Source organism: Pristis pectinata, chromosome 9, assembly GCF_009764475.1.
Source record: "Pristis pectinata isolate sPriPec2 chromosome 9, sPriPec2.1.pri, whole genome shotgun sequence".
Lineage (NCBI taxonomy): Eukaryota > Metazoa > Chordata > Chondrichthyes > Rhinopristiformes > Pristidae > Pristis > Pristis pectinata.
In genome coordinates this window covers 20,225,482-20,246,818 of record NC_067413.1, presented here as the reverse complement: position 1 = coordinate 20,246,818, position 21,337 = coordinate 20,225,482, and the positions used below count along the sequence as shown (strand labels likewise).

The 21,337-nt window shown below is 39.8% G+C and overlaps 1 protein-coding gene across 1 annotated transcript in view; it reads left to right on the top strand.

Moving 5' to 3' along the window:
* LOC127574447 (collagen alpha-1(IX) chain-like) overlaps positions 1–21,337 on the top strand; it is a 74,629-nt gene that overhangs the window by 30,300 nt on the left and 22,992 nt on the right. The window contains exons 11-22 of the mRNA XM_052023463.1: positions 2,082–2,117; positions 4,481–4,504; positions 4,765–4,809; positions 7,488–7,541; positions 7,923–7,964; positions 9,560–9,616; positions 10,695–10,748; positions 14,078–14,131; positions 15,069–15,122; positions 16,519–16,572; positions 17,749–17,802; positions 18,291–18,344. Coding sequence (XP_051879423.1) covers positions 2,082–2,117; positions 4,481–4,504; positions 4,765–4,809; positions 7,488–7,541; positions 7,923–7,964; positions 9,560–9,616; positions 10,695–10,748; positions 14,078–14,131; positions 15,069–15,122; positions 16,519–16,572; positions 17,749–17,802; positions 18,291–18,344 — 582 coding nt within the window. The remainder of the gene's footprint in view (positions 1–2,081; positions 2,118–4,480; positions 4,505–4,764; positions 4,810–7,487; positions 7,542–7,922; positions 7,965–9,559; positions 9,617–10,694; positions 10,749–14,077; positions 14,132–15,068; positions 15,123–16,518; positions 16,573–17,748; positions 17,803–18,290; positions 18,345–21,337) is intronic.

The following is a 21,337-nucleotide window of genomic DNA, read 5'->3' as shown; positions in this document are numbered from 1 at the left end:
CAAGATCATAAGGACTTTCTTTTCCATTAACACCTTCAGATGACAAGGCATTCCTACGAAATGTCTTCTCCCCAATTCATGTCTCTCCAACATCCCCATTTCATGAAGACATCCCAGTGCATTCAAGCATATTCTTAAAATTTGTTTCCACTTTCCTAGCTGTTCCTTTCACACTGGCACACACTTTAGCACTGCACTCCTGTTTCTTCTTGTCACTCAACGTTGCTCTTCACTGATGCTACTTTTCCTACATTCTCCTCAAGTGTCACACTCCACTTCCTTTCTTCAGCACTTGGATTTCCTTTTCTTCTCTTTCTCACATGTATTCTCTCCTTCTTCCTTCCTTTTCAATGCAAACTGGACTTGATATGCTCTTCTCTCACGAGATATTTTCCCCCTCTCTACCTCCTGCAGTTGCAATGTATTGTTAATTCCATTGTGTAGTGAATTATAAAAAAAAAGTCTTTGGAGCTGGGAGCAAAATTGGGGTGGTGATGTTCCAGAGCATCTTGCATAGAATGTCATTCAGCCCACTATGTTGTGCCGATCTTGATGCCAAATTATACCAAATGTCTTTGCATTATACCAAACCCTACCACCTGTTGCCCTGCTGCTGTGGTTCCCATCCCGCTGCCACTCTAGTTTAAACCCTCCCGACTAGCACTAGCAAACCTCCCGGCGAAGATATTGGTTTCCATCTTGTTTCTACAGGTCCCATCTGTCCTGGAAGAGCCTAATGATCCATAAATCTGAAGACTTCCCTCCTGCACCAGCTCCTTAGCCACGTATTGAACTGCACCATGTATCTATTTCTCCCCTCACCAGCACGTGGCACGGGTAGTAATCCTGAGATTACAACCCTAGAAATCCTGCTTTTTAACTTTCTACTTCGCTCCATAAAGTCACTTTGCAGGACCTCATCCCTGCTGCTGCCTGTGCCATTGGTACCAATATGGACCATGACCTCTGGCTACTCACCCTCCCCTCTCAGAATGTCCTGTACCTACTGTGAGACCTCCTTGACCCTGGCACCGGGAAAGCAACACACCATCCTGGAGTCTCAATTATGGTCACAGAAATGCCAATCTGCACCCTTTACTATCAAGTCCTCTATCACTCTGCCTGACTTCACTCTTCCCCTCTTTGCCTCAAGAGCCAGTCACAGTACCACTAACCTGGCTACTGCTGCTGGCCTCTGAAAAGCCATCCCCCTCAAAGAGTATCCAAAGGGGTATAGCTGTTACTGAGGGAAATGGCCACAGGGGAACCCTGCACTGTCTGCCTACTCCCCTTACTCCTCCTGGTGGTCACCCATCTATCTGCAGCCTGCATGTTAGGTGTGACCATGTCACTAAAACTCTCATCTATGATATCCTCAGCCTCCCAGATGATCCAACTGTACCTCCAGTTCCTTGACCTGGTCTGACAGGAGCTGCAGCTGGGTGCACTTCCCACAGAGGTCGTCATCAGGGAGGCCATGAGGTTCCCTGATTTCCCACATCTTGCAGGAGGAGTATTCTACTGCCCTGACCACCATTTTGTCTATACTAACTCAAAGCTCACAGACCAACAGGAAAGTAAAAACCTTACCTGTTCTTACTTGCTACTCACCTGTGCCTCCACACTCTCACAATAGCCACTTTGCTTTACCCTACTTTCTTGTATTGGCTGAATTGCCACACACTTAGCCAATCAGAAACAACTTTTTGAAATCTGATGGCTCCTCCCCTCTGCTACTCTGGCTGCTGTAACTAGAAAAACCTTGTGTTGAAAGATTGAGAGTGAAGGTAAATGTTTTCTACATGTACTGGTCCATGAAATAAAAAAGGCAGCACTTATGCAAAGGTATCCAGGTACACGGCTGCAACACAAATTGCTCTTGACAAAACAAAGAGAGAAAGCTGAAGTAAATCATGCTAGATTTTTATAGCAAATGAATTAAGAATGACTTATTTATCCTATTTCAGCTGAAAGATAAAATGGAGACAAGAATTTCATTACTACATCATCTAATGAGTTATTGCATAAGTATGACTTGAAATACATGACTGTAATCATTTTCCAATAATTTCTTTTTGAAGGGTCCTCCTGGTGTTCCTGGTCCAGAAGGTCCACCAGTAAGTATTAACCTTTATAATACTATCGCACATTGAAATCTTTATTGGGCTTGATCTGATTGGAAAATGCCAGGGAACTGACACAGCAATACTGAGCCAATGTCTAATTTACTGAAATTAGCTACAGACTAGACACCAGACTCCTGAAACAGGCCCTCTAATCTGAGTCCTGTCATAACATGGGCTTATCAGGACACAAAAAAAACACTTTGAGGATGTTCTCAAAGCTTCCTTTAATAAAAAAAAGTAGCATCTCACCGACTTGTTGGAATCCTGTGCCCACAACTGATTAAAATAGAGAGAGAACATCCATGATGTCACAGGAAACCTTGAGAACATCAGCAAAAATGGCAAAAAGAGTGCCTACCTCCTCGTCAAGGACCTCCTGCCGCACCTGTGCCCAAATCTGTGGATCCCACATTGATTTCATCAGGTACTTCAGTACAAGCAAGTCAACCTTGATCCCAAAGGACAGTCTACATCAGCAATAAGTAATTAATACTGAAGTGGAAACAAATACAATATAATTCCAAATTATGCCAAGCTACTTCTATAGCTGTTGCCACAGAATAAGAGGTTATGATCAATGCAGTTAAGTCTAGGAACAGCATTCCTTCGGGTGCGTGATGAGAACAGAGTTATCAAGCTCGGTAAATTTTCCCCATTTCCCTGTCTTCATACCATATCACTCAATTTCTTTTCACAACAACTTGCATTTAAATAAAGACACAAGACACTGCATGCAGGGTATCGACTCGAAATGTGGATAATTCATTCCCCCCACAGATGATGCTCGACCTGTGAGTTCCTCCAGCAGATTGTTTGTTGCATTTTAGTAGCATGGTTAGCTTCTCATGGAACTTCACAGAAGTGCAATAAAATAAAGACATACCCTGAGGTAAGCATGGAAGCATTGGGATGGGTAAACAAAGGTTTTGTTGAATTGAATAGTTTTTAAGTAGGATCTGAAGTTTACACAGGATTAACAATGGTGGGCTTGCTGGGAAAGTTTTGGAATATTTGAGTAGGGACCGCTTTTGAATTGGTTTTCTGATATCTTAATACAGTATTCTGCAGTGTCTAACTTTCCTACTCTCTTTGCCTCCCAGTTTCCTAAATCTTGATATTTGAATCCTTTATCATAAAGAGCAATTTAGCTGGATCAATTTTATTAATCCCCATTTATACCACAATGGCTTATTGTTTAACAAGAGGCCCGGGGCTGTTTGCAGACTTTTATCCTTGCATTAGTTAACTGCTGAATAAACACACAAGTTGTTTCCCAACAACGTGTAATAGCTAAAGAAATTAGCAGCTGTTTTGCCTACCAACCATTTTACTTCCACAAGGGAAGCAGAGACCGTGTGTTGGTAAAATGCAATGATTCCAGTTTCTCTAAAATTCTTGGTGTATGGCAGGTAGTTGCATGCAGTGAGTTCTTGAGACCCTGTACTTCACATTTTTGCATCTGGATCATTCTGTTCATCAGCCAGGGTCAGAGGGTCCTGAACTAGCCACAGTCCATGGGTCAGCTACGTTGAAGGGTGGAATTCAGGAAGAGATGGAGGTTAATTGGTGCATCTGGTCTCTGGCTTTGCCAGTAGACTTGGCGTTGAGTCCAGGGGTAGAGCTCAAATGCAATGAATTGAGGGGTCAGGTGCACTTTGTAGTTTCTCAGTTTGGTTTATGTGGTGCAGCCCTACTCATTTAAATAGGGTCACCAAGTTGGATTAAAAAGGTTAGTCCAGGTAAGTGCTTTATTTCTTTTTTCTTAATGATTTAGTTAGTTTCAATCACTTAAACATATTTTTATTCCATCACAAAATGTTTTAAATAAATGTATGATTTCTAGTTCTTTTTTAATGTTCTACTTTATTTAAATCTTCAACTTTTTTTTATAAGAATCTGATTATCAATTACTTTTAAAAACTGTTGAAATGGCCATTGGCAGCAGTAGACTATCAAAAGGTCACCGGGGCTCTGGGGTGAGACCTCAGGATCTTCCATCTGAGTTCCAGCACTACTTGCAGACAGTTCTACTTCACAGTATGGCACTAGCAGCAAGACCTGGTCCGAATTGGGCTGCAGGAATAGTGTGGGCATTGAGCACAAGGAATGGGCCAGATTGAATATGATCTGGTTCATTATTTTGATTGCTGCCTTTACCCTAGCAACAACTCATGATGGGAGCTCATGTCCAACTGTCTGGAGGAGCCAAGAAACTGGCAATACATTTGACACTCTACATGACTGGCTACAGATCAAATATTTCTGATCATTCAATTGACATTTGGATATAAAATACAATCAGTAATTTACATAATATATTTTAATAAATGCTTTTCTTTTTTGTATTTCTGTAGGGGGTGTCGAAAATTGGAAATCCAGTAAGTAAACAACACCATTTTGTGGTATTGTCGAATCTTATTTTAGAACCATTCTGTAAAATTGGTATTTTAAAAAAATTAGATATTCAATACATAACATGTTTAATATTCCTTTCCATTATTCTCAGAATTTTATGTGGAGTAGTATCAGCCCTTTTACCTGAATTAAAATTCCTGTCAGATTATATTAAACACATGACTGGCATCATTAATCTTAACGCTTCACCATTCTCATGATTTGCTATCTTCTAATTTTTCAGGGACCACCTGGTGAAAATGGTCTCGATGGGGAACCTGGACCACCTGTAAGCCACTAACTCCAAAGCAATAATAATTGGATCTTTTGATTTTGGTGTTTTAAAAGTCTGAAATAAAAAATGGGCTGCTTATGTCCAGCTTTCGAGCTCATTATCACGTTTGTCAGTTTTAATTCAATGTAGGTAAATTAGTGATGGCAGCAGATGCTATAAATGAAATTTACAAGATTGCAGATAATTTAAAGGGAGTATTACATTTTATACCATGAAAACAAAATTTCCTAAAGTTTTGCACAATCTCAAACCCATTATCAGACCAAAAACAGGAGGGAGTAAAGAGTCTGAGCAAAAGGAAACCCAAGGTGTGGATCTGGGACTATGTACAAGTGATGGGGCATGGGGTGCTTACAAAGAAGGTCACCTCCTACACCACTCCACAACACCTTCCCAACTAGTCAACATCGTGGTTCAGCTGCTGCACCCATTGGCTGGCAGTTATGTCCTACTCTTATTGGGTTGGCCAGTCTCTTGTTGCGTGGCAGCAGCAGCTTTCTTTGCAGCAGATGTTATAAAATGATTGTCTTCATCTAATTGAGCTCCTGCAGAAGATAATCAATTAAGTGATAACTACTTAGATAATAATTAGGAGTAATTAAGCTTATATATTTTCTTGTGCTGCTGTTGAAACAAGAGCAGGAAAAGGTTATTTTGTTCTTTGACTCAGTTCTGTCCCTCTGTTAGATATTGTCTGAGCCACATTTTAGACTTGAACACCCATTTTATTTCCATGCCCTTTTTTTTTGAAAAAAAGCTATTAATTGCAGTTTTGAAATTAGCAGTTGATCTCCCCTCAGACTGTTAAGGTGAATGAATTTAGATTTACGTTAGTTCTTCTGAGAAGTGCTTTCTGCATCATCACTGGGCAGCCTAACTTTAATTTGAAGATGACGTCTCCTTGATTTGTACTTCCCTGACTGCAGAAATGGTTTTTCTCAGATCAGTGATGCCATTCCTTAATCTTTTTTTATATTTAAATGTTTATAAGCCAAGTGTATCCAAAATTTCTTTATGCTATAACTGAACCCTGCCTAATTCTGAGAATTTAACGCAACAGCTATTTCATTACCAATTTTTCCTTCTTGAGTTTCAATGTCCAGAATGGAATATGGTATTCCAAATTCACTCTAACACGACCATCACAAAACTGTTACAGAACTTAAAACCCTTTGCATTCCAGTATCCAGAGCCTTTGCCAATATGAATTGCTTTCCAAAATATGAGAGTACTGCTGCCACTAATCTGTGGTTCCTGATGGACGGATGCATGATTGCAGAACATTGTATCCCTGGTTGGTAACACTAAATGCACTTTACAGTGATGTTAGCACACTGCACACTGTCTCCAAAATTGATTCAATTAAAGAGTTAATAGTTGAGGCAGAAAATTTGTCAACATTCAAGATAAAGGAAAGAAAGATGAAGAGTTGTAAATTGTGATTAGGACTATTTTCTGTTGTGAACATAGAACAGTACAGCACAGGGCAGGCCCTTTGGCCTACAATGTTGTGCCAAACTAATTAAACCAATGACTCCTAATTAATCTAATCCCTCTTCCCTGCACATTGATCATATCCTCCCTTCTCTGCATATTCATGTGCCTATCTGAGAGTCTCTTAAATGCTCCTTAAATGCTGTCTGCCTCTAGCACCACCCCTGGCAGTGCATTTCCAGGCCTCTGCCACTTTCTGTGTAACAAAAAACTTGCCTCGCACATCTCCTTTGTACTTTCCCCCTCTCATCTTAAATACATGCCTTCTAGTACTAGACACTTCAATTCTGGGAAAGAAAAAGATACTGGCTATATGGCTGTACTGGCTAAAAGTTACTACTTATATGTTGAGTAAACTTTGTCATGTTTGGTTGAAACTGCTGTTTCTGTGTTGTAGCATCTATTTTGCAGCAGAAGCAATGATGAGCTATCAATATTCTCACCATTGTTAAGATTAAAATGGACAGAAGCATCATGTCTCCACACACATGCAGTTAAATGCAAAATATCAGCAGCTGATATTAAGTTGCCTTGCTCCTCCAAAAGGTCTGCTACTCCAGTGTCAAACAAGAGACTCAATGTCTAAACACTTGAAGGGTGTGAGCTTGTGAAATTAACCCACTGGATCACCACTAAACAAGCTAGAGAAAGATGGGACTGGTTCAAGTCGAAATGCTGCACTGTCAGAAGTGCTGGTTTTCAGACAAGGCATTTTAGGTGCCCTGTTTTGAATGAATGCCTGGGACTTATCACTGTTGACTTGCCATTATTTACTGCTTAATCTACAAAAATGTTGATCTGGTCATGGTTATCTGGTATTTGTGTGATGTTGTAAGCAAATTAACTGCAATGGATTTACTTTTCAATTATTTTTTTGAAATAATCCAAGGTTTTAAAAGGTGCATTATAAATAATGCTGCTTTTGTTTCTTATTTCTAATGGTTCACATAATGTTACTAAGCTTACAATATAAAGTTTTTTTTTAACTTTCCAGCTTGATGCTTAGATTTCTCTATTAAATACTATGGTTTGACCTCCAGTTACTTAGTAATACCTTTTTACTTAAATACGATTTTATGGACATGTGCATTACCGGACAAACTTTGGAATTAAGGTTCTTCTGATGCCTTACAAAATCACAGAAAGTTTTCGGCTTTGTGCTTTATTTTGAACGTTAGGGTGAACCTGGAACAAAGGGAGCACCCGGCTTGCCTGGACCTCCAGGGCCCATGGTAAGTTTACTGTTATCCTTTCCATGCCTTTTTTTTTCAGTATTTCCATTGACCATGGATTGCTCTATATATTTGCTCCTAACTGTGTGCAAAGTCCATTTAGAAGACTTACAAGGAAGATCCTAAACTTGAATGATTCAGACTTTACTTGAACATCCATCCCAACTATTTGTTCTCCCATAACTGAGTAGCATCTTGACCCCCATTTTCTATAATCATGTATAATGTCCTCTTGCATTCGGTATTCTTGATCGAGTCTGAGGCAAAAATAGAATTGCAGAAAATACTTTAATTATTAAAGTAAGATTGTGTATTATATTTTGGTTTTCATGTACTTTGTACAGTACAAAATGCTAAATCCTGCTCTTCTCCTTTGCAAAGGGCCCACCAGGTACAGCTGGAGATGGAAGCGGAGAAGTTGTGGTAAGTGCACAAAATATTTAAAAGCTAAAATCTATACAGAATGGCATTCAATCTGCCCCTCATCTGGATGTTATAGGCATCCAAGAACACAGCTGTGTGTCTGAATACCTCATCACCATCTATTCAATCTAATGGTTTTGGTACAGAAGCTGTCTTTTTCCAGGTTGGTGTTAGCCCTCCCCCTCCCATTTATTTCCCCTTGGCTTCCTTGCTCCTAATTCTATGTGTCCAAAAATGATTGTGTGCACTCCATAAACTCTACTTGTATGTGTTTCCAAATGCAACTTATACCCTGTTGATTAACAAAAAAGTTAAAATGAATTATAACCAACAGGATAGCCCAGCAGATGGAAAAGGGAGAGGTTGAAAAACATAATTGGTGAGACAAACTCAAATGCTGGAAGAACTCAGCCAGTCAAGCAGCATCTGAGGAAAGAGAAACTAGTCAAGGTTTTGAATGAGGGACCCTTTCTCAGAGCTGGGGGAAGAGTGGAGGTGTTACAGTTTTAAAAACTGAGCAGGGGGAAGGAATGAAGTATAAAACAAAATATTATATGGAGATTAGTTAAGACAGATTAGGTGATAAGGGGCATGAATACTGACTGTCAGGCATTTTATAATATCCCAGTTCTGATAAAGGGTCCCTGACCCAAAACAGTAACTGTTATCTCTTTCCATAGATACTTAATACAATGAGTTCTTCCAGCAATTTTTGCTTCTATTTCAGTTGCCGGCATCTGCACTTTTATTTGTTTTCCATATCTGGTGAGGTTTTTAATTAGTTTGGACATGATCATGCTGGGAGAACTTTTAATGAACTGCCAAAAGTAAATTTGAATATGCCAAGAAATGTGGTTTTAACATTTAAATTCAGCTGGGGAACATTTTAAAGCACAAAAGGTTATGAGGATATTGAGGAGAATGTCCAGCACCCTTTTAAGCATCTTGTTGAGCCAATTAAGATGTCTGAAAAAGAAATTGAAATTTATTTGGGATGTTAAGGGCTGTGGGGGGGGGGGGGGTAGTAGGGAATATTAAATTAAGCAGAGATCAAAAAATCTACCACCTGATTTTTCTGAATACTCACAATATAGGAAGCCTGGTTTACTGATGGTGTTGGTGAGTTTACAGTTCAGCGTACTGTGATTTGCTTTTACTGACCTCTCCAAGGGGATATAACTATGTCTGGTGTGCAAAAATTGCCTTTTTTCTAAAGGTACAGAGAATCCCAAATGATTTTTGTTTGATTACTCCAGTGAAGATGAGATGACTTGGACTTGTACTAATGAGATTAGGTCAGAATGTTATCAATGAAGCTATTCATCAGTTGGTTTCTCTAGTTCATTGATTCACACATTCAGTCATTTGTCAGTGGGATCAGTGGAGATTCTGTTGTTGGCCAGTTGAACTACCCTATTGATCAGCTGGAAGGAGATGAGATTGGAGGTTGCCCATCAACATAGAATTGAACAAAGAATTCCCAAATATAGGATAAAAGTAACTTACAAGAACAATTATATATTTTTTGTATTTAAATGCTTTGCTCTTATATTTTTGTGCAATTTAACTAAGAGAATCTTTGTTCTGTTTCTCAGTGTACAGTATCATGTCCTCCAGGTCCTCCTGGACCACCTGGGTTACCAGGATTTAAGGTAAACAACAGTCATTTATATTGTGCTACTCCAAATTTTACTGAGAACTGAATCCTGTCCTGTAAGAAACCATGGTTAAGAACTACATCAAACAAATTGATTTTATTTACTGTCCATTAACAATCTATCATATCACAGCCACTTCAGATTTGAGGAAAGGTTCTATTTATTTGGTGATGTCATTTGGAGAGACATATTGGATAGGACAGAGACCCCATTGCTCTTTGAATTATGCTGTGGAATCTTTGATAGTGGTAGCCTAAGTTACATGCTTAAGTCCTAGATTGAATGTTGAATACCCAACCTGCTGATTCACAGATGATGGTACTGCCTAGAAAGAGGCTTACTTTTCTGTTGTGTTGACAGATTTCTTTGTATTATGCCAGTGGCAGCACCGTTTTCACTGTTGTGTGAGGGTTTGGAGAGATAAATACTCCTCTGTGGTTTGTCTACCGTCAGGTCTGTTGCTGCACTATTGCATCACTGTGTTTGAGTAGTCATTGGTTCCACAGAGTCACAGAACCATACAGCACAGAAACAGACACATTGGCCCACCAGGTCTGCACTGACCACCAAGCTCCTATTCACTCTATCCAATTTTCTTCTCCTCACATTCTCATCAATTCCCCCCAGATCCTGCCCCTCACCTACACACTAAGAATGATTTACAGTTGTCGATTAACCTACCAACCCACACATTTTTGGGATGTGTGAAGAAACTGAAGCACCCAGAGGAAATCCATATGGTCACAGAGAGTGTGTGCAAATTCCACACAGACACCAGAGGTTTGGATCAAACCTAGATCATGAGCTTTGAGGAAGCAGCTCTACTAGCTGTGTCACTGTGTCATTCCAGAGTCTTCCCATCTCTGCCCATAATCTTGCAGCACATCAGAGTGACAAGGCAGGATTCCAATTCTCTCTTGTGAAGGGCTGTTTGGTTTATACCTTCAAGGGGCCATGACTGAGCTAAGTTGAGAAGATTTTGTGTTTCACTATTCCATGATGCTGAATTTCAGTTCCCTACATGAGCCAGTTTAGTACTGATACTTAAAACTAATCACCTGTTCTCTTCTAGGGACATAAAGGCCAAAAAGGTGTTGCTGGAGCTGTGGGCAAGGAGGGTCTGAAGGTAGGTGAACAGAGCCAAATTTCCCTTTGGTCTATTTCTCAAGTTCTCTAAGAATTGCTATGCTATAGAAAGAGGCCATTCTTCACATTAAGTCTCTGCCAGCTCTTATTCCCTGCCTTCCCACCACCCCACCCCACCCCCCACCCCCCGCCCCATAGACCTGCAAATTATGTTTCCTCAAAATGCTCACCCTGTTCCCTTTTGAAAGGTCTGATTGACTCTATTTTTGCGCCACCTTTACTGGCACTGAGTTCTGACCATAACCACTCCTAGCTTAAGAAAGCTTTTCCATGCATTCCTGCTTTTGACCAATGTTTTGTTTCTCCTCTAGTCTTCAAATCATCCATAATAGGATCATGGAAACTTAGAAACTATGAAAAATAGGAGCAGGAGTAGCCCACAGGGCCTTCAAGCCTGCTGCATCATTTATGATGATCATGGCTGACTGTCTATCTCCCATACCATATTCTCGCTCTCTCCCCAGGCCCATTACTTCTTTAAGCATCTAGAGCTTTTTTGATCTTTTTAATATACTTGGCAACTTGACCTCTACATCCCTTTGTGGTAGTAAATTCCACAATGCTTCAATGTCTTCAATGTTTTGCCCTGTTACCGAAGACTCTGACCCTTCCTTCGTGATAGCCCAGCCAGAGGAAACATCCTCCTCAAAAACCAGCCTGCCGAGCTCTGTCATAATTTAATTAGTTTTAGTGAGATCCCCTATCTTCTATACTCCAGTTACTAGACATTTATTCGATCTAATCTTTCCTCATTTGTCAGTACTGCCACCCAAGAATCAGCCTGGTGGACCTTTGCTGTAATCACTCTCTGCCAAGTATATCCTTTCCTAGAAATGGAGACCAAAACTGCATATAATACTCTAGGTATGGTATCACTAAAGCCCTGTACACCTGTAGTAAGACATCCCTCTTCCTTTCCTCAAATCCTCTTGCTGTGAAGGCCAACATACCACTTAACTTCTTAACTGCTTGTTTCACCTGCATGTTTGCTCTCTGTACCTAGGGCACACCAACACATCCCTATCTAAAGCTGCTTGAATAACACACCTCCATACGATTTTTCCTAGCACAGTGGATAATATCGTATTTATCCAAGTTGTACTGCATCTGCCAAGTTTTTACCCATTCACGCAATATGTCTGTCATCTTGAAGCCTCTTGAACCCTCTTCACAATCCAGAATCCCACCCAGTTTAGTGTTGTTGGCCATTCAAATCATGAAGAATTGAGGCCAAATCACTAATCTCTCCACTACTCCACCTGTTACCATCTGCAACCCAGATGACCCATTTATTACTACTTTCTGTTTCCAGTCTCTCAACCAATTTCCAATCCATGTCACTGTATTACCCCCAATAACATGCAGTTTTATTTTCATACTAACCTTTTATGTAGGAATTTATCAAAGGCTTTCTGAAAATGCAAGTACATGCACATTGTACTGCATCTGCCAAGTTTTTACCCATTCACTCAATATGTCTGTCATCTTGAAGCCTCTTGAACCCTCTTCCCTTATCTATTTTACCAGTTACATCCTCAAGAGTTCCAATGTCAAACACTATTTCCCTTCCAGAAATCCTCGTTAACTTTGGATAATCCTTTTGATGGTTTCTAAATGTCCCATTATCTCAACCTTTATGATAGACTCCAGCACTTTTCCCACTACTGATGTTAGGCTAACTAGTCTAGTTTCCTGTTTTCTTCCTCACTCCTTCCGGAATAGGTTCCCTCTATTTACCATAACTGGACCCATCACGAACACCTCCATCAAATCTTCTATCAGCATTCTGATTTTGAAAGAGAACAAGCCCAGATTCTCCAATCTAACATTGTAGCTGAAATCCAACCTCCTTGGAACCATTCTAGCAAACCTTCGCTGAATCCTCTCATACTTTCATGTCCTTCCAAAAGTCTGGTGAACAGAATTGGGTGCAGTACTCCACTTGGGGTCTAATCTGTGTTTTATAGATGCTCCACATAACCTCCCTACTTGTACATACAAATTAAGAGCAGGGAAAGGCCACTCAGCCCTTCAAGCCTTCTCCACCATTTGATAAGATCATGGCTGAACCACACTCTGGGCCTCTGTTTACATTTACTAACCAATCTCTCAACATACCCTGACACTTTGAAGATTTTCACGCATGTAAACCATAGTCCCTTTGTTTCTACACAACCTATGGTATCTGAGCCATTTGTCGCTCCTTGTTCTTTATGCCAACTTGTATCACTTCACATTTATCTGTATTAAATGTTGCTGCAACTTGCCTGCCCATTCTGTCAGTCCATCCATGTTTTCTTGTTGTCATTTACTATCCTCATCACCATATCTTCAATTTTTATGCCATTTGCAAACTGACATTTTAGCATGCACACCGTATCCAAGCAAACTGCTATATAATCAAAAAGGTTGTACTGTCCACTAGGGAGGAACACTGTCAACTATACTTAGGAAAATTAACATGACCGACATGATTTCTTATCCACACTGTGACTGATGCCTGTATCCACAGGCTAACCGCCTTTAATGTGGGGCTTTCTCAAGCATCTTCTGAAAATCAGTATACATAACTTTAGTGAATCCCTTCATTAACTTTCTTTGTTACCTCATCAAAAAGTTCAATCAGATTAGTTAAATACGTTATACTTCTAACAAATCCATGTGTCTGTCCTTTATTAATTCAAATACCTCCAAGGGTCTATTACTTCTAAAAGCTTCAGCACCACTTTAATCCAGGATTACATCAACTGGCCAGCAGTTGTCAGGTATGCCCTTGCACCCCATTTTGAACAAGGGCACATTGCTGGTCCAGTGACTTAAGAAGAATGACGTCAACTTTCATCAGTTTGCGCTAATTGGCCTGAATCCCACTATGATATTATTTCATTTGTTTCATCCAAGTGGATACCTTGGAAAATGTGGATGTTAGATATTGTCCAGTCTAGGAGCTGACATTGTAAAAGAGTCTGAATCTGCTTTCACTAATATAGATGGGCAGTTTCTTGCAATCACCTTTTGATATTGCTCTGTTCTGTGCAAATGTACAACAAAGTGTACATCATTATTGTTGAGAGCTTGTTTTGAGAAGCACTGAGCACAGAGAAATGAAGAAAACTGGAAGTTTCCTGATCTAAGTAGCACCATCCAAAGGAGTCTTGGCAACTCAGATTTCTGATTGATTTTTCAATACTCAGACTGAGGGAATTCCCTGCTCAGCAATAAACACTTTCTCAGTAACGGTGCTATTATTGCAAAGTTGTATATAATCTGTAAAATGTGTTCTTTCACGTTATTGCTTTTAAAATATAGGGCGATCGAGGTTCTCCTGGGCCACAGGGTATTGGCGGGCTCCCTGGATCTGAGGTACGTATGTGGTATCATCCAATTAAAGCAAAGATTTTCTGAATATATACAGATTTCCTAAGTATATTTCAATTTCCATTTATCCTCATAAATACCATCTGTGATGTTATGACACAAATGTTTAAAATATTCATACTATGCTCCTCAATTTGCTGAAGGAACATGAGAGTTAACTAGTTTACTATAACTGGCCTGATGTCTCTATTAGGCACTTCATACAGGTATGTTAAATATTTTTTATAACCATCCCCTCAACAATCATTGCTACCCTCATTCATATTGAAAGTGATTTCAAACCATAGTGTAAATAGCAGGTGTTTACCTTCCATCTTTCAAATGTTAAGCTTGACTATCTAATTTTCTCTCCATCTTAAACCTTTTGAAAATAAAAGTTCTAAAGTCCAATGCAAGACTCAATATAATAACCCTGTGTAAATTGTGATTGTGTTTATTACAGTATTTGCAGGCTTTTCCTCAACAATTTTGTTTAAATGATCAGTAATAAAGATTAGTTCAGGTGAAGCATCTTTGTCATTGCTAAGCAGTAGAATCGATCAAAGTTGGAAAGAGGATTGCACCTATATGATTTCTACCTGAGAGCTCAGGGACAGTTCTGTAAGTTCTTCATAAGAAGGTTTTTTTTTCTGCCCAACATATCCCAAGGTCTGTTCCCTCATTAACTTTCAGGCTATCATAAGCGTCTGTCTGTCCCAATTGTCTGCAGGGATCAACTCCAATTCTCCAACACCACATCATGCCGTGCACCTCAATTTCAGATGCAGATTGTCAAAAATATTAAAACTATTTTGTTTCCAGAATTTGGGTTGGGGTCCCCCATTACAATGCCAGCACTGAAGCAGTAACCCAAGAGTTCCAGGCCCTTTGTTTTTTTTTATCCTATGATTAATTATTTTACTCTGGAATATAATTCTTACAGGGTTCTCGTGGACCTAGAGGCTTTCCTGGTGCATCAGGAAATAAAGGGAGCAAAGTGAGTACCATATTAATAGTATTTTCCAAGAGGATGTATATTATAATTTTCAGTCACTTTATCAGTTACACTTGCAAAGAAAGATTTTCTTGCTTTCTGCATCATCTCTGGAATGCACATATTAATATTTTTGAAACAGATACCAATGTCTCATTTAATCATCTGATTTTGTGATATTTTTCCAAGCCAATTTCCTGATCCTCTGCAACGCAATGTTAGCATCTCATTCTCCTTCAATGCTTGTCCTCTCCATTGCAATAGCAAGGTTCTCATTGATCCAGTTGTGATGTCTCAACACACTTAATACACTTCCTCAGTGCTTTACTATAATTTCCATCCAAAGCCCCAAAAGTTCTACCCTAAGCCTGCCATTGCATTTTCTTTTACACTGTTTCTGTTCCTCTTTGGTGGCATCATCCTGGAAGATTACATTCACATGGCAGTGACACCCAAGTTAGTTTTTTCAAATTGCCTTTCAGATTTTCAGTCCACCTGAATAAATAATAACGATAAGTGGTACTTTAACAATATTAATAAATAAAGGTTTGGTATCGAATCTCATTAAACATCAAGGGCATTTGGGTGAACTGCAGAGCAATTGAAAGCTTTAGAGAAGGAATATCACCACTCAATTTTTATCAAGTAATAACTTCTGGAATTAAAACTAATCAATCATTCCTTTTGTTTTGCAGCTTTTTAATAACTTAGTGCTCTCCTTTTCTAATTTCTCAGTTTGACAAAAATTCCCTTTTCTACCCTTTGATATACATGTAAGTGAAGCCTCTTGTTTGTGCTTGCCAATGTGGTGGACAGTGTGCTGCATGCTTGTGCAAATATAGAGCCACGTGGCACTAATAAAAACTTACTTTGGATCCAATTCTGGGACTCCAAGTCAGGCCTGTTAGCAGACACAAGATCAAAGGTATGTGTTGGTGTTGAATTATTTAGAGCTGCTAATTGCTAATTAGAGAACTAATTAAAAAATTTTTTTTGAACTTTTATTTTGCTCATTACTATTATTTTATTGTAAAATCCTAGTCTGTCCAGGGATGATTTAGGAACATTTAAGCTTTGACTGGGTGTAATTTGTAACCAGTGGAAGGCACCCTGCTGTTGGTTACCATCAGGATAACGATTACTGGACTGAACCGGTATTAATGTTGTAGCTTTCAAATTTTAATACAGCCTTCATACAGTCTTTAACAAGTTTCTCCCTTGCAGCTTTATTTCTTATACAGTGACCTTTATGTGGCACTTCACAACATAAAGAACACATAAAATTGAAGTTACAAGCCATTCCACAATAAGAGGCTTCCAGCTACTTTTGAAACAGTTTTATAAGCAGGAAATGTAAAGTCTAAAGCTTATCAATATTTAAGTGTGTTTTTTTTTTCAGGGAGCTACAGGATTTAATGGCTTGCCAGGGCCTCCAGGCTCACCTGGGCCTACTGTAAGTTTCCAGTAGTTTTATGGTCGTTAGGTTAAAGGTGCATGATAGTTCTTTTCAAGTAGATTAGAGAGTAGAACCAATGAGCAATACAAAGTGCTGATTTACGTCCCTTGACTACAGACCTATTGCTGGAAAGTGGGATTAGGTTGGGAAGCTCTTTTTCAATGGTCACAGACACACTGGCTGCCTTCTGCATCAAAAACTTTCTAAATGGTCTGATTGATTAAAGCCCTAAAAGGCTGTAACTTGTGTTGTTTTCAAAGGTGAAATATTGATGTGCTGTAAACGGCTCAGTGAAAGCACTAGAGCACAAAACAAACTGCTGGAGGAATTCCGTAGGTCATGTTACACCTGTAAACATTCGACGTTTCACGTCGAGACCCTTCTAGGTGCAGATGGAGGGTCTCAACCCGAAATGTTGACTATCCACTTCCCTCTACAGATGCCTGCCTAATCCGCTGAGTTCCTCCAGCAGTTGTGATTTGCTTCATATTCCAGCATCTGTAGTCTCTTGTGTCTCTGGTAAAAGCATTAACTGGATCAGTATACCAGACAATGATGGTTTGCAGCCGTTGAATGGGCAGAATGAATGGCTCTGCTTTGTCTCATTGGGAATTTCATCTGGTTCATACAGGATGTATAAACCCACAAAGCCTTGGTGTCTTACTTTACAATTGTAACAATGGGCAGATTCTAGTTTGGCCAATCAGTGGGATATTTAAGTAGATTTCAGTTTAAAGTCCATCAAACCTCTTCTGACAATGCTGCATTTGAATATCAGATACGGTAGATTATTTACTCAAATCCTAATGTTGGGGAATAAGGCAAGCTAACATTCTGGAGCAATTTGACTAACAGTTGTCAGACTAATAAATTGGATGACCTACAAGCATGGAATTCAAACTCGTATAGGGATTTCTTTTTACTTTTCCTCCATTCACTGATGCATGTAAATGCCCAGGTGATCCTTCAAAGGAAGAAATTAATACGGCAATTAAATCACAATTAAATCAGTGGCAATTAAAATGCAGCAAAATAAATAGAGGCAATATTCATATTTGATACTGTGCATCAAAATGTTTTAAGAAAAGAAACTATTTGTAAATCACCATTGCTCAGATGTGATTAACTGTATGCGATGAAAAGAATGTCATCAATAAATCTTCTGTATTTTAGGGCCCTGAAGGTGCAAGAGGTGCAATCGGAGAACCGGGCATCAATGGCGCCAAAGTAATTATTTCTTTTTTTATATTGCTTGCATACAAATTGTGTTATTTTCTGTATAATTCATTGTTTATCAGAATCTTTCTTTCAGGTGAATGGTGAATACAAGTGACAATGAGGCAATAATCTAACTGACGTTTCAAATAAAAATAGGGGTGATTTAAGAAAAATTCATTCATTTACTAACAGTTTAATGTGCACATTACCTGCCTTCCAGATGTTGGAGTTATTGGTATAGTTGAGCACAGCCTTATTGTTCCCCAACATCCAGTTTCCAGAGCAATTAGTGAATAGCAAGAGTGACAGTCTTGGTGAATTTGCTTGTTCCCCAAATTGAAGCAAAGTGGAGGATGGCTTCCACAGATGTCTGATGGAAAAGAACCAACTCGGCGCAGACTGAGGATTGAACTGATATTGAAGTGACAAATTAAATCCTCTGGTAGCGAGAGGTTTCTGTGCATCAAATACTTCAACAGTGATTTGCCTCTTTCCAGGGTCCAGAGGGACCTCGAGGGCCTTATGGTGCTCCAGGACCTAAAGGCGAACCTGTAAGTATTTATTACCATGGTAACTACAATACTGAAATAAATATATCGTTATCTGGTGAACATGATATATAATATTCCTAAGTTTTCTTCCCCTATCCTTGAAGATGCCCTGATTTCCTCCCCATTCCACACACACAACTATAGGCCTGAATGCAACTGGGCTATCTGACCAAGGATTATAAGCCAGCTGGGTATACCTCTGCACTCATTGTAGGCACACCACCAAAACATCCTCTCCACATCCACCCTGTCAAGACCCCTCACGATCTTGTATTTTTCAATCAAATCCCCTCTCACTTTTCTAAACATGGATATAAGCCTCGCCTGTCCAATCTTTTCTCATAAGACAACCCAACCATTCCAGTTATTTATCCAGTAAGCTTACTCTGAATTGGTATCAATGCATTAACACTCTTCCTTAAATAAGGAGACCAATACTGTACCCGATACTACATGTGTGGTATCACCCATGCCCTGTATAACAGGACCCCCACTATCCAGACCATGTCCTCTTCTCATTGAGCCATCAGGCAGGAGGTATAGGACCCTGAGGACGCACACCTCAAGGTTCAACAACAACTTCATCTTCACTGCCATTAGGTTCTTGAACCGACCTGAAAGACCCTAATTCTATCTTGGACTAATATTACCCTCAACTTGCACAAGTGTTGTTATATTTATTCTTGTTTATTCTATTGCGTAAGTTGTGTATAAGTTATGTGAATTTAAGTTTAGGTAACTTGTTTGGCGTGTTTCTAAGGTACTGTGCTGCTGCCGCCAAAAGCTCATTTTCAAGGCATGTACACCCTGGCTGTGTATGCCCATGTCAATAAACTTGAATGTGAAACAGTGGCATAAGCTTCCTACTTTTGTGTTCAATTCCCCTTGCAGTGAATAATAACATTTTGTTAGCTTTCCTAATCACTCCTTCGTCCCTCTTACAAGCTTTTCATGACTCATGTATTTCAACACCCAGGTTCCACTACATCTCGGAGTTCTGCAATGTTTTTACCATATAGATAATTTGTATCATTTTATTATTTTTCCTGCTGATAAGAACTATGTCATCCTTTCGCCAATCTGTAATTTTGTAACGCATCCCCTGCCATGCATTGATTATTGCTGCACCTATCTGAGTGGCTGAGGGATACATTTTGACTGTGAGCCTATGGCAGGAGATTAATGTAAATGATTGTTTTTAGGTACTCCAGTTGTGTGGAGCTGTACCACCAAAGCCCCTAAGGAGCTTACACATTGGGCAACATTTGAATCTGAGGGAAAGAAACGTCTGATCCCTGTAAGCTCTCAGCATATGTCAATGCAATTTGATTTTCAGGGGGATGCTCAAATTTCATTGGTTTAATTACTCATGCTCATTGCAGTGCTCACTGTAAGCACTGAACACTGATGAGTTATGGTTGGGAAAGGCTGTCACAAATTTGGGGCTGGGTTTTTCTCTGGTGTAAGTGAAGATGGATTTCTGCCCTTCCTGGGCCAAGGCTCTGATATGCTCTGAGTGCACTACTTCATAACACACAGCCTGCTATTCAATACAATGGAAGTATAAAATAAGATACCTGTATTAGTCACATGTAGATTGAAACACACAGTGAAATGCAACTTTTTTTGCATAGTGTTCTGGGGGCAGCCCGCAAGTGTCGCCACACTTCCAGTGCCAACATAGCATGCCCACAACTTCCTAACCTGTACGTTTTTGGAATGTGGGAGGAAACCAGAGCACCCAGAGGAAACCCATGCAGACACATACAAACTCCTTATAGACAGTGGCCGGAATTGAACCCGGGTCGCTGGCACTGTAATAACATTATGCTAACTGCTACACTACCGTGCCTGCCCATTGGTGATGTATGGTGACCTGCAGAACCCTAGGAGCAGCTGCCTGCTTTAAAGGGGCAAATCTGCCCAGAAGGATGTTTTAACCAACCAAAGAAAGGGCTCCATGTGGCGTCACAGGGCAAGGTAGAGGACTGAAGGGATGGAATTGGGGGCACAATTAGCCCCTCTCCTTTCAATGGGCAAACTTGTGGACTGTTTCATCTACTCTGCTATGGTCCTTGGAGTTCCTGTTGTAAGTGGCAGTTAGGATGGAAATCGCCTTAATTTCCATATTATTTACAGACATAAAAAACAGGCAAATGCCAGCTGGTTTGAATAAATCATGCAGTGGCAGAAAATGCTGGTACTGAGAGCTCTAACTTAACTAAAGTACTGAATACCAAGGAGAATGTCTATGTGCTTGAGGTGTGTACAGAACAGGAGCACAGTAATCAGTGTGTCGGTAACAATATTAGTTTCCAGAGTGTGTGTTATATGGTGAGGTGACATTCATTATCAATTTCCAGTGACTTGAAAGGCTGTGAGAGTCGGCTTTATTTTTTTTAGATACCCAGGGCGCAACAAGAAGGAAGATCAGGGCAGACCAGAGAGGTGGATGTTAACATTAGTGAACTTGCTGTTACTCTGTGGTGCTACTCCACAAATCCATGGATTTACTGATTCGACTTTCATTTATTGTCATGTTTCTAATCTCCATGCTACCGTTACCTACGTGAGCATCATATTAGTACACCTCTCACATGATTGGTCCATCCTCAAACGAGTTACAACTAAACCAGAAGCTGCCTGCTTGTCTCTGGAAGAAAGCAAGAAATGCTTTCTCTCTCTCCCTATAAGTGCTTTTGTTTAATAAATCACTTTGTTGGTTTAACTTATTGGCTATCCTCCAGTAATTTAGCAAGTGATACTGACATATGGTGCCAGCAGTGCTGCTTAATTAAACCAATGAAATTTGAGCAGTCTGCCTGAAAATCAAGATTCATAGACGTATGCTGAGGGCTGTTTGATTCAAGCAAGATGCCATACCATGGAACAAATTGTAACAAATAAAAGTGCTCAAGCCACAGGATTTCCATTCTAAAGAATGGAGACAAGGGTGTGGGTGGGGAGAAGAGGGGGAGAGATTACACTCCATT